Source organism: Heterodontus francisci, chromosome 10 (genome assembly GCF_036365525.1).
Source record: "Heterodontus francisci isolate sHetFra1 chromosome 10, sHetFra1.hap1, whole genome shotgun sequence".
Taxonomy (NCBI): Eukaryota; Metazoa; Chordata; class Chondrichthyes; order Heterodontiformes; family Heterodontidae; genus Heterodontus; species Heterodontus francisci.
Window position 1 is genome coordinate 70,146,390 of NC_090380.1, and position 14,017 is coordinate 70,160,406.

The 14,017-nt window shown below is 43.7% G+C and overlaps 1 protein-coding gene across 5 annotated transcripts in view; it reads right to left on the reverse strand.

The window, feature by feature from the left end:
* nme7 (NME/NM23 family member 7) overlaps positions 1 to 14,017 on the reverse strand; it is a 321,021-nt gene that overhangs the window by 120,744 nt on the left and 186,260 nt on the right. For all 5 annotated transcript variants that reach the window (XM_068040700.1, XM_068040699.1, XM_068040698.1 and 2 more), the window contains exon 7: positions 9,073 to 9,137. In XM_068040700.1, the coding sequence (XP_067896801.1) occupies positions 9,073 to 9,137 (65 nt within the window). The remainder of the gene's footprint in view (positions 1 to 9,072; positions 9,138 to 14,017) is intronic.

A 14,017-nucleotide genomic window follows, 5' to 3' on the forward strand; every position in this document is an offset into this window, starting at 1 on the left:
GGACCCTACTCTCGGAATCAACTCTCTCACTCTCCATCTTAATGGAAGAATTCTATCATGTTATGGTTGCTCTTCCCCAGGGACCCCGCACAACAAGACTGTTAACTAATCCTTTCTCATTACACAATACCCAGTCTAGGATGGCCTGTTCTCTAGTTGGTTCCTCAACGTATTGTTCCAAAAAACTATCACGTACCCACTCCAGGAATTCCTCCTCTACAGTATTATTGCTAATTTGGTTTGCCCAATCTATATGTAGATTAAAGCCACCCATAATTATAGTTGTACCCTTATTGCATGCATCTCTAATTTCCTGTTTAATGCCATCCTCTACATCATCACTGCTGTTTGGGGGTCTATATACAACCCCCACCAACGTTTTTTTGCCCCTTGGTGTTTCTTAGCTCCAAACATACAGATTCCACATCAGGATTCTCTGAACTAATATCAGTCCTCACTATTGTATTGATTTCCTCTTTTACTAACTATGCTACTCCACCTCCTTTCCCTTTTTGCCTGTCCTTCCTAAATATTGAACACCCTTGGATATTCAGTTCCCATCCTTGGTCACCCTGCAGCCATGTCTCCGTAATCGCAACTATATCGTATCCATTTACATCTATTTGTGCGGTTAATTCGCCTACCATATTGCGAATACTCCACGAATTGAGACACAATGCCTTTAGGCTTGTTTTTTAACATTGTTAGTCATCTTAGCACTATTTCGCACTATGGCCCTATTTGTTTCTTGCCCTTGATTTCTATGCCTTCCACTTGTATCTTTTTGTTTCCACCTTGTTTCCTTCTCCTCAATCTCTCCACTCAGGTTCCCACCCCCCTGCATTCTAGTTTAAATCCTCCCCAATAGCACTAGCAAACACCCCTGCGAGGACATCGATTCCGGTCCTGCCTGCCTGTAACCCGTCCTGCTTGTACAGGTCCCACCTTCCCCAAAACCGGTCCCGATGTCCCAAGAATCTAAATCACTCCCTCCTGTACCATTTCTCCAGCCATGCATTCATCTGGTCTATTCTTCTGTTCCTATACTCACTAACAAATGGCACAGGAAGTAATCCTGAGATCACTACCTTTGAGGTCCTGCTTTTTAATTTAGCACCTAACTCCTTAAATTGATCTTGCAGGACCTCATCCCTTTTTCTACCTATGTCGTTGGTATCGACATGTACCACGACCACTGGCTGTTCACCCTCTCCCTTCAGAATATCCTGCAGCCGCGCCGAGACATCCTTGATCCTGGCACCAGTGAGGCAACATACCATCCTGGAGTCTTGTTTGCGGCCACAGAAACACCTATCTGTTCCCCTTACAATTGAATTTCCTATCAGTATGGCTCTCCCAGTCTTTTTCCTTCCCTGCTGTGCAGCAGAGCCATCTGTGGTGCCATGAACTTGGCTGCTGCTGCTTTCCCCTGGGAGACCATCCCCCCAACAGTATCCAAAGTGGTATATCTGTTTGAGAGGTGGATGGCCACAGGGGACTCCTGCACTACCTGGCTGTGTCTACTACTCCACCTGGTGGTCACCCATCCGTTTTCTGCCTGTGCAGCCATTACCTGCGGTGTGACCACCTCGCTAAACGTGCTATTCCCGACGTCCTCAGCATCATGGATGCTCCACACTGAATCCACCCGCATGCCTGGACTCCTCTCCTCTCCACTCCTGGAAGGTAGGTGACTGGACCTCGATCCTCGAGCTGTATTTATCGGCTCCTCTCTGAGTTCTCCCCTCAGGTCCACTGCTCTCCACTCTGCTCCCGGAAGGTGAACAATATCCTCTAACATGGAGGCCAGGAAGGGAAGTTGGGTGATCGGCAGTTTAGTGGAAATAAGGTCGAGGGAGCAGGTGAGTATAATGGAAAAGATGAGCTCAGAGAGGATATAAGGGCAGATAGAAGAGAAAATAGAGAAAGATGTGAGTTCAAGCCTAGAGGAGGAGGGAACCTTAGGGGAAGTTCAGCTTGGTGGGCTAAGGAAAGTGAAGAAAGCATTAAAAGCAGTTGAAAAGATGGTCTCAATCTTAGTGATAAAGAAGTCCATGAATTCTTTGCACTTGCTGCTGAAATTGAAGATGGTGGAGACAGGGGAGAGGAATTTAGGAGGACGATTTGCTGTGGAGAAGAGAAGCTGGGGATTATCTTTGCATTGCAGGATGATCCCAGTATGGTGAGCAGTTTTTGCAGACGGGAGCATGATAATGCTTTATGTGGTCCAGACAGATATGGTAATAAATGGCTAAACCAGTCATCTGTCATAAACATTCAAGTCTGTGTCCCTTGGACTTAAGGATGTGAAAATGAGGGCCATACCAGAGTAAGTGAGTAATGGTTTTAATGGGTACAAGGGCAACAAAGGTGGAGGTGAGGGTGTGATTATGAAGATTACAGCTTCAAAAATGTTTTGGTGAACAGAGGGCCAAAGGCTAGACAGTTGGCAATTTGAAATTAGGGGGTGGGTTTTTTCCAGGGGTGAACGGAGAAGGAATTGGGGTTGGGGATGGTGGGGTATAATTACAATAATACTTCTGTTAAAATTTCCTTTAACACTTTTGATCATAAGCAAATTTATTCTCACCTATACAAATTTACTAAAAATATAAATAAATAATATAGAATAAATATAAAATAAAAATTTATTCCATCACACCTGATTGGGTCATTCTTTCTACATGACTGACAAGTTCTGGTTTTCACTATCTTGAAAGTTACAACAGGCCACAAAGAAATTTAAAGGATTGAAATGACAACCACAACCTGTATTTAAATAGAGGCTGTAACATAGGAAAAAAGCCCCAAGGCAATTCACAGATACTGAGCCTTAATGAGAGAGTTAGCAGTTTTTTTTAAGAACATTAGAACATTACAGCGCAGTACAGGCCCTTCGGCCCTCGACGTTGCGCCGACCTGTGAAACCATCTGACCTACACTATTCCATTTTCATCCATATGTCTATCCAATGACCACTTAAATGCCCTTAAAGTTGGCGAGTCTACTACTGTTGCAGGCAGGGCATTCCAAGCCCCTACTACTCTCTGAGTAAAGAAACTACCTCTGACATCTGTCCTATATCTATCACCCCTCAACTTAAAGCTATGTCCCCTCGTGTTTGCCATCACCATCCGAGGAAAAAGACTCTCACTATCCACCCTATCTAACCCTCTGATTATCTTATATGTCTCTATTAAGTCACCTCTCCTCCTCCTTCTCTCCAACGAAAACAACCTCAAGTCCCTCAGCCTTTCCTCGTAAGACCTTCCCTCCATACCAGGCAACATCCTAGTAAATCTCCTCTGCACCCTTTCCATAGCTTCCACATCCTTCCTATAATGCGGTGACCAGAACTGCACGCAATACTCCAGGTGCGGTCTCACCAGAGTTTTGTACAGCTGCAGCATGACCTCGTGGCTCCGAAACTCGATCCCCCTACTAATAAAAGCTAACACACCATATGCCTTCTTAACAGCCCTATTAACCTGGGTAGCAACCTTCAGGGATTTATGCACCTGGACACCAAGATCTCTCTGTTCATCTACACTACCAAGAATCTTCCCATTAGCCCAGTTACTCCTTCCAAAGTGAATCACCTCGCACTTTTCCACATTAAACTCCATTTGCCATCTCTCAGCCCAGCTCTGCAGCCTATCTCTGTCCCTCTGTACCCTACAACATCCTTCGGCACTATCCACAACTCCACCGACCTTCGTGTCATCCGCAAATTTACTAACCCACCCTTCTACACCCTCTTCCAGGTCATTTATAAAAATGACAAACAGCAGTGGCCCCAAAACAGATCCTTGCGGTACACCACTAGTAACTAAACTCCAGGATGAACATTTGCCATCAACCACCACCCTCAGTGATTCTCAACAAAAATAGCAGAATTGAAGATGGATAAATCACCAGGCCCTGATGACATGAATCCTAAGCTGGCCACTCATTGATAAATAGGGTCATTAAGGGATATGGAACCAAGGCAGGTAAAAGGCAGATCAGCCATGAGCTAATTGAATGGCAGAAATGGCTTGATGGGCTGAATAGCCTACTCCTGTTCCTATGCTTCACTCAAAAACAGGTTAAATTTCAAGTATAAAAGTGTTTTGTTGAGGGTCCAGGAGCAGCATTAATGCTGCTCGTGACCTCTGAAAGATCAACCCCCGCGATACCCAATCTTCTGCAGCCCTCCCTGGGTTTGTCTTCCCCTTTCTCCCACCAAAGCCCCATTTTCACTCTCTCTGGACTAATGCTTTGTCTTTCACCACAAGTATTAAAACACTCTTTGCCTTTGTCCCATGACAGCTTTGTTATTTAATCTCTTCTGCCCTGTTACATAGCTTCCCTTTTGTTCTCTTCCCCACTAACCACCCCCAACCCCCTTCACTTGCATAAAACCTAATTCTTTTCTAACTTTTGCCAGTTCTGATGAAAGGTCACAGACCTGAAACGTTAACTCTGTTTCTCTCTCCACAGATGCTGTCTGACCAGTTGAGTATTTCCAGCACTTTCTGTTTTTAATCTCAGATTTCCAGCATCTGCAGTATTTTGCTTTTATTATCCCATTTTTACCTATCTGCATCAACTAGGTTCTACATTGGTGCTACCAGACTTTTGTTCCTCTTCAATTAGCCAGCTGCTAATTTGTGAACACCACACCAATGGTATAGAAATGAATTCTGATGATGGTAAGTGGTCAGGCCTCTCACTACATACGTCAAGCGGGTTCGTGGACGCCTCACCCTGCCTATTTCCTGCCCTTTGGATGAAAGTTCAAAATCACTCCCCTTCTGTCAGCATTAAATATCACACTTACTTCTTGTGACATATAAGCTACAAACTTCCCAATCACACTGTTGATAATATCCTTTTGTGATAAAAGGTATACCTTCCAACTGTCATGAGCAATATTATGGGAGATCTGCTAGTAACATAGTAAAATATATATATATTTTATTTCCTGTGACACTTTTGTATAAGACTTTCTGCAATGCTTCTCTGTCATATGAAGGGAAAATACTGTAGCCTCAGTCCTTTCTATTCTATAATTAACTAACTGTCTAATGCCACAAATATCTGAGCGACAGTATCTGGTAGACTCCTTTTTGAATGCCCTAAAGGTAGGCCTTGCATGTTTGCACTGATTCTTCCTTCCTCCTTCAGGTAGAAAGGGATGTACAATGGGATACTTGTAGATATAAATATAGCCTTAACATAACACCATGGTTTCCTAACAATGCACTATTTGTTGGGGCGACCAGTGGAAAAGCTGGTTGGTACACCAACATGAAGTGCCAATGGAGTGTGGTAAGCTAACCTCAGCTAGTCAATTTAATGAGTTTGCAATGTCAGCCAGGTTATCTACTAGAAATGCTGAACAGAGGCAAATTCTTTATCTGAAAGAGACCATATGTACACAAGCTATTCCCAGATGAAAATGGGAATTTAAGTAGGTTAACTAGAGTAAGTCGGTATTTAGAACCTGTGTTATCAATATTTCTTCACAGAAGAGGCCATGAGCTAATGCATTAATCCATCAGCGCACTGTCAACCTAGATTGTCTGAAGGAAGTATACTGCACATATTTGGGTACTAATCTGTACTATTGACAGGATTGTGATCAAGATACTCATACACACCATAACTTTTGAAAGTTGTGCAAGGTGGCCAAGGGAAAGGAAGAGGAAGAAGTCCAGAAACAGAGGTAGCAAATGACAGAACACCGAGGAAAGGACAGATGCATCAGAGCCTTTGACACTTTGAATCAATTGGTATAAGGGCCTAAAGCAACAGTATTAACTTGCCCCAGTTGTCCCTCTCTCCTTTGCAAACTGTCACTCATCATTTTGCGCAGGTCCAGATCATGCCAACTAAGAACCTAAAATGCCAATTCAAGATGAGGAATTTATTTTTGACTTTGAACTTGTGAATGCCAAGGAAAAGAATAGCCATAGGGCTGTTTAACCGATATTGTATCAGTAAAAAATAACTAATCCATCTCTAGGCCACTATTCAAAATATGAATACAAAATAATCATGCTCTGTGGCATTTACAAACTGCAGCATTATGGAAATAATGGCAATAATTATTTGCTGAGTGCAAATATTACGCAATGAGACAAAGAAGTGAACCTACAGAATAGTGTCAAGCAACATTCACTGAACTTTGCAGATCTGCCATATGATTTTTTTTAAATTAAAAATTGGACTAGAGAAACCTGTGCCTCTAATTATTGAATTCCAAAAACGTGTTAAAAAAAGTCTGCTTTAAGCAAGTATTTTACTTCAACATCAAGAGGAAATGTTAATGAAACTTGCAGGGTGCGCGTTAAATTCAAGCAAGTGTACTTACTGTTCCTAGGCCACTCTGTTGTCATCTGGCACCATTTTAACGAAACAGACTATCCGTGCAGCGGTACCTACTACAGACAGTTGGGAGTCTCATGAATCTCATGCAAATTGTGGTGCTACAATGCAAATAGGACCCCAAAGCAGTTTCAGAGTCGGCAGGCTGCAAACTTTAAAGAGCTCAGATACTAAGGTCAGTGACATCAGTGCACATGAGCTCGTTGCAGTCGAAGTGAGTTGGGACTATGGAACTGACTTATTTCCACTACTTCCTCTTGGTTGGTTGCCTCATTAACGAGTTAAATATTGTGATGGGTATTGCTGCACTGCACTGGATGGAGGAAGAAGAGCAGCAGCAGCAAGAGCAGAGCCCTCAAGATGCAGGAAGAGTTACAGTTGGACCTCTGAGAAGACACAAGGTGAAGGCACACATTTGCAGAAGCATTATCTAGCCAATAGGACTACAAGCCAACAGTGACTTTGTTAGTTATGTCTGAGGAGCAGTGCCTGAGGAGGTTGCACTGGTCAGCTAACTTGTTTCTCACCTTTGCTGCTCCTGCATGAAGACTTGCTGCTTGCCACAACAGGAGGCCATGCCACACCAATGGAAGTTAACAAAAACAACAAATTGTATTTATATAACATCTTTAACATAGCAAAATGTCCCAAGGCGCTTCAAAAGAGTATTATTAAAGAAAATTTGACAACAAACTACATAAGGAGATATTAGGGCAGATAACCAGATACTTGGTCAAAGTAGGTTTCAATGAACATCTTAAAGGAGGAAAGAGAGGTAGAAAGGCAGAGAGGTTTAGGGAGGAAATTCAAGAGCTTAGGGCCTAGACAGCTGAATTCATGGCTGCCAATGGTGGAGGAATTAAATTTGGGGATGCTCAAGAAGCCAGAATTGAAGGAGCACAGGTACCTCAGAGGATTGTAGGGCTGGAGGAGATTAGAGAGATAGGAAGGAGCAAGGCCATGAAGGGGTTTGAAAACAAAGAGGTGAATTTTAAAATCGAGACATTGCTTAACCAGGTGCCAAAATATGTCAGCAAGCATTAGGGTGATGGGTAAATAGAACTTGGTACAAGTAAGGTGACAACCATCCTGAACTTCTTTGGCTTTGGATCATTCCAAATATAATATTTCCAAGTTTGCTGATGACACAAAACTAGATGGGAAATGTGAGTTGTGAGGAGGATGCAAAAAGGCTTCAGGGGGATTTAGACAAGCTGAGTGAGTGGGCAAGAATATGGCAGATGGAATACAATGTGGAGAATTGTGAAGTTATGCACTTCGGTAGGAAAATCAGAACTGCAGAATATTTATTAAATGGTGAGAGGTTGGGAAGTGTTGATGTCCAAATGGACTTGGGTGGCCTTGTTTATAGGTCACTGAAAGCTAACATGCAGGTGCAGCAAGCAATTAGGGAGGCAAATGGTGTGTTCGCCTTTATTTCAAGAGAATTTGAGTACAGGAGTAAAGAAGTCTTGCTGCAATTGTGTAGAGCCTTGGTGAGACTGCACCATGAGTATTGTGTACAGTTTTGGTATCCTTAACTAAGGAAGGATATACTTACCATAGAGGGAGTGCAATGAAGGTTCACCAGACTGATTTCTGTGATGGTGTGATTGTCCTATGAGGAGAGATTGAGAAGACTGGGCCTATATTCTCTAGAGTTTAGAAGAATGAGAGGTGATCTCATTGAAGCATACAGAATTCTTACAGGGCAAGCCCTGTTGATGCAGGAAGGATGTTTCCCCTGACTGAGGGACAGTCTAGAACCAGGGGGCACAAGTATCAGAATAAAAGATAGGCCATTTAGGACTGAGATAAGGAGGAATTTCTTCACGTAGAGGGTGGTGAATATGTGGAATTCTCTACCCCAGAAGGCTGTGGAGGCTCTGTCATTGAGTATGTTCAAGACAGAGATCAATAGATTTCTAGATATTAAAGATATCAAGGGATATGGAGATAGTGCGTGAAAATGGTATTGAAGTAGAAGACCAGCCATTATCTAGTTGAATGGCGGAGCAGGCTCGAGGAGCCGAATGACCTACTCCTGCTTCTATTTCCTATGTTTCAGGGTGCTACTGGAGATACCTCTCGCATCTTGCAGTTGGCAATCCACCAACGCATCAAGGAGTCGATCAGTGCACTATTTTCCAGGGCAAACAAATACATTATGCTTCCTATTGATGACAACAGTCAAAGTGAATGTGTCATGAAGATCTCTACAATGACTAACTCCCTCCAAATACAGGTTGCTAATGACTACACTCATGTTGCAGGAGGCTACGTCAGCCACAAGCAGTCCCACTCTATCAATATGTAGCTTGTATGTGATCACAAAAAACAGTTCATGCAAGTCTGTGCTCAGTTCCTAGGCAGCTGCCAGGATAGTTTCATCTTGTGGCAGTCAAATATATCCTTACATTTCCAAAGGAGCTCTGAGGATGATTGCTTGGCGACAAGGACTACCATCCACATCGATCGTTACACCCATTCACAACCCTACTCCAACTAAGCAGATGAGATAGAACAAGAACTATGGAGGATCATTGACTCACAATCGGGTTTGTAAAGCAAAGTTTCAGGTACCACAGGCTCTTTGAAATATGCTCTAGAAAAAGTCTCCCAACTAATAGTGGCCTGCACAGTTTTGCAAATAAAATGACTTTAAAAACAATATTTTTACAAAATGATTAATCTTCTTACCATTTGAAGTGCAGTAAAATTAAATCCCCATTCTTCAATGGCATTCATAATCTTTCCAGCCAAACCTATAAATATGGAAAACTTTGAAGAAATGACAGAATTCTCAAAATATTCAACAGCAACAGTTCACTCATTTAGTTTTATATAATAACGTACAATGATTTAATTTGAAAATTACTTTGGCAGGCATAACTATTTAACAACCTATCTCCATATTTTCTCTTCTCCTCCTAAAGGTGTTGGGCTGGATTTTATAAGCTCACCGCCGATGAGGTGGACACGCCGATGCCATTTAAAAATTTGTGTTAGCCCTACTGGCATATTTAAATATTTAAAGAAAGATTTAATGAAATTAAATAAATACATCTCTTTTGCTCCTCTCCCACCCCCCCCCCCTCCCCATAACAATTAAATTATTTGCCCTTTTCCCCCAAAAACACTTACTTTTACCATCTGACCTTCCCCCACCCCACAAACTTTAAACTACAACCCTTTCCACCATCCCCTGCACCCATGATGTTAATTTGATCCCGTCCCCCCATCCCCGTACTGATTATCTTACCTCCTTCCCCCTCCCCACCAGTGTTGCACCCTGTTTCCCTGGACGGGGTCCGAAGGCACAGGAGTGATGCCCGCCAGGCAAAGGATCGCAGCGGGACATCAAGATTAATGCTAAGTACATGCCAACCTATTAATTTACTTTATTTGCATATGGTGATTGTGCTACCGTTGCCGAGTGGCAGCAGGGGGGCTGTGACAGTGCCCCGCCGCCGCTGGAAGGATCTGGCCAGCCCCTGCCAGCGTTGAGGTCCATGGCAGGCCTCATCTGGGGCCATCTTCAGCGTTATCTTCGATCACGGCAGTGAGCCTCAAAACCAGTGCGACACATGCGCAAGATGTGCGCAGTGGTTCATTAACATAGAGGGGGCGGGCGCTCCGTCCCCAGCAATGGCGTTGGCACCATTTTTAAAGGGCTTCAGACCTTCAGGTGAAGTTACATTTTTAAAGGTACCGGTGCCTGGAAATTTGAAATAAGATTTTAATATCACTTTGAATCCCCTCTCTCACTCCCCCAATGTGTACTCAATGTATTCATTGCCCTCTCCCCTCAACAAACATTTGTTGCGATCCCGAACTGCTGCTGGTAAAATGGGGCGGGTCCTTTCCGGCGTCGAGGCCCATGGGCCTCTCCCAAAAGTATTTTCCAGGTCCCCCCTGCCATGACCCCTGACGTCGGGGAGGCTGGTAAAATTCAGTACTAAATGTGTGAGCATAGACTGTGAATGTCACCAGCTATTTTCATGTGGCAGAGCATCACAGCCTAGTTCAATCCCATCCTTACCCTAATGTCAACACAGTGGACCCTGGACAGCAAAGGGAACCTGAGCCAATATTCTCTTCTCTAACCCATGAGTGCTGAAGGTAACTGTATCACCTTTATCATGATTGAGAGTTAACAAGTTGAAGACATTTTAAAAGTTGCATTTACTTAAGAGTTCATTTTTCTCTATTGTCATTGAATGTCTTTTTTCTTTCCTCGCTCATGCTGACATGTGCATACTTCCAGTAGGGATCATTTGACAGTGATTAACCTATATTCACCTCCCAACCTATGGAGGTGAGATCAACTAACTCAAATTTGAAATCCTCCTGATTCAGTTACTCAATGAATGAAACCTGAAGCAATTTTAAATATTCTTTCAGATTTTAAAATATGGATATTTTTCCTTTCATACAACATCTGAGGTTTATGAGTTCTTTACTAAAATTGGGGACATGGTCATTGATGAGAAATGAAAACTACTTTCACTTTTTCTACATAGTACACACTGTTTGGGCTCTTCTTCTCGCTGCTGCTCTCACATGCGTTCAAGTCTTCAGAAGAAGGAATTTTCCTCCACACAAGATCAGACGGCAGGCTGTTCAACCTTGCCCATCTTAGAGCGAAGATCAAAGTACGGAAGGTCCTCATCAAGGAACTCCTCTTTGCTGACGATGCTGCATTAACATGCTGCACAGTGGCGCAGTGGTTAGCACCGCAGCCTCACAGCTCCAGCGACCCGGGTTCAATTCTGGGTACTGCCTGCGTGGAGTTTGCAAGTTCTCTCTGTGTCTGCGTGGGTTTCCTCCGGGTGCTCCGGTTTCCTCCCACATGCCAAAAGACTTGCAGGTTGATAGGTAAATTGGCCATTAGCAATTGCCCCTAGTATAGGTAGGTGGTAGAGAAATATATAGGGACAGGTGGGGATGTGGTAGGAATATGGAATTAGTGTAGGATTAGTATAAGTGGGTGGTTGATGGTCGGCACAGACTCGGTGGGCCGAAGGGCCTGTTTCAGTGCTGTATCTCTAAACTAAAACTAAATATCCCACACAGACGAGTGTCTGCAGAGACTCATTGACAGGATTGCAGCTGCCTGCAACGAATTTGGCCGAACCATCAGCCTCAGGAAAATGATCATCATAGGACAGGACATCAGAAATGCTCCATTCATCAATATCGGCGACCACGCTCTGGAAGTGGTTCAAGAATTCACCTACCTAGGCTCAACTATCACCCCAGTAATCTGTCTCTCGATGCAGAAATCAACAAGCGCATGGGAAAGGCGTCCGCTGCTATGTCGTGACTGGCCAGAAGGGCGTGGGAAAATGGCGCACTGACAGGGAACACAAAAATCCGAGTGTTTCAAGCCTGTGTCCTCAGTACCTTGATCTACGGCAGTGAGGTCTGGACAACATATGTCAGCCAAGAGCGACGTCTCAACTCATTCCATCTTCGCTGCCTCCGGAGAATCCTTGGCATCAGGTGGCAGGACCATATCTCGAACGCAGAAGTCCTCGAGGCGGCCAACATCCCCAGCATATACACCCTACTGAGTCAGCGACGCTTGAGATGGTTTGGCCACGTGAGCCGCATGGATGATGGCAGGAACCCCAAGGACACATTGTACAGCGAGCTCGTCACTGGTATCGGACCCACCATGTCTCCGCTTTAAAGACGTCTGCAAGCGCGACATGAAGTCCTGTGACATTGACCACGAGTGGTGGGAGTCAGTTGCCAGTGATCGCCAGAGCTGGTGGACAGCCATTAAGGCGGGGCTAAAGAGTGGCGAGTCAAAGAGACTTAGCAGTTGGCAGGAAAAAAAGACAGAAGTGCAAGGAGAGAGCCAACTGTGAAACAGCCCCGACAACCAATTTTATCTGCAGCACCTGTGGAAGAGACTGTCACTCTAGAATTGGCCTTTATAACCACTCCAGGTGCTGCTTCACAAACCACTGACCACCTCTAGGCACTTACCCATTGTCTTTCGACACAAGAAGCAGAAGACGACGACCAACAATAAATATGCTAAGTATAGATATAGGACACATGAGAAGTCAGCTTTGTTGTGTAGTACCGCAACAAATCATGTTATTTGATTCAATCGCAACAAGAATTCTCCTCTCACTACATTATTCACATCAGCTATTCTCCAATTACGAAGAGTGCCCCAGATCATCTACATTATAAACAGTGGGAAGTGTGATTTTAAGTCAGCAAAGAACCGCCCTCAAAGTCAACTGTCCCAGTAAACCATTCTAGAGGCTGGGAATATAAATTTCCTAGGGGATAGAAGAACTATCCAACCATTAATTGCTTGGAAAAACTGGCAGATCAAATAGCTCTCCCAGGTGAGCAATATTTATATATGAAGTGGTTAAGGTACAGATTAAATGCATTTTGATTAGTAGTAAAGGCAATATGTCAAAGGCAGTAATAAAAACAAGAAATGCTGGAAATACTCAGCAGGTCCGGCAGCATCTGTGGAGAGAGAAGCAGAGTTAACGTTTCAGGTCAGTGACCCTTCTTCAGTCACTGACCTGAAATGTTAACTCTGCTTCTCTCTCCACAGATATTGCCAGACCTGCTGAGTATTTCCAGCATTTCTTGTTTTTATTTCAGATTTCCAGAATCAGCAGTATTTTGCTTTGATGTCAAAGACAGAGTTGCTGTAGATTAATAGAGTTTACAGCAAAAACAATATTGAAAAGAGAAGCATAACCATGGAAGAATAGCACAGAAGAAAACTATGAGAAATATAAAAGATGTAGAAGGAAACCAAAAAGAGATAAGAAAGTATGAAAGAAGTAGTCAACATAAAGAGAATTAGTGAGGCGATTACAAGTATTCTAATTGATCTCCCATGACCATGCGCGTGAAATTCAAACAGGCTCAAGAAAAGCTGCCCAGGGGGCGCAGGAATCAATCCCTGCACCTGAATGGATAGGCTAAAGGCATATGTAATAATGAGGGCTCAGGCTTCTATCATGGAGCCAGTGAGCCAGGAACACCTAATGGGCGTCCCCAGTAAGCTTGCCACTGAAGAGGTCTCGAAGAACAGGCCGTTGTGATACCAAGCGACCCTCTAACAAGCCCTTATAGATTAGGCAACTGGGATAGCGGATGATTGAGAAGGAGGCACCAGTAACCGTTAGGGAAGATAGCAGTGGACGAGATCATTAAAGGTGGGTAGTGTTTGGTGGTGATTGAGGAGTGCAACAGTGGAGATCAGGGGGTGGTTGAGGTCGCAATCTTGGGTGGATTCCAGTGATCTGCGTGGTTTGAGTGTGGAGCCGGAAGGAGTGTTCCTGCTCCACATTCAGGTAAATTGGTTGAGGTCGGCAGCGGTCTTTTTGACACAGGCAGACCCTCAAAAAGACAACACACAGTCAACACACAGTCCATTTCATGGAACCTCCCAACTGAATGCCAGGGAAGATCCACTAGCAATATATTGAAAGGCTTGCATGTAGCACTCATGTCTGTCAACATTAAGTTTACTTCCCGTGTCCTGCTTTTAATATCAACATTTTACATGGCAGAACACTACGTGAATATTTTATAATGAAAAAATCCAGTTTTCCTATCATGCTGTTGCAGGTCTCCCGCCAAAGGTGGTATGAAT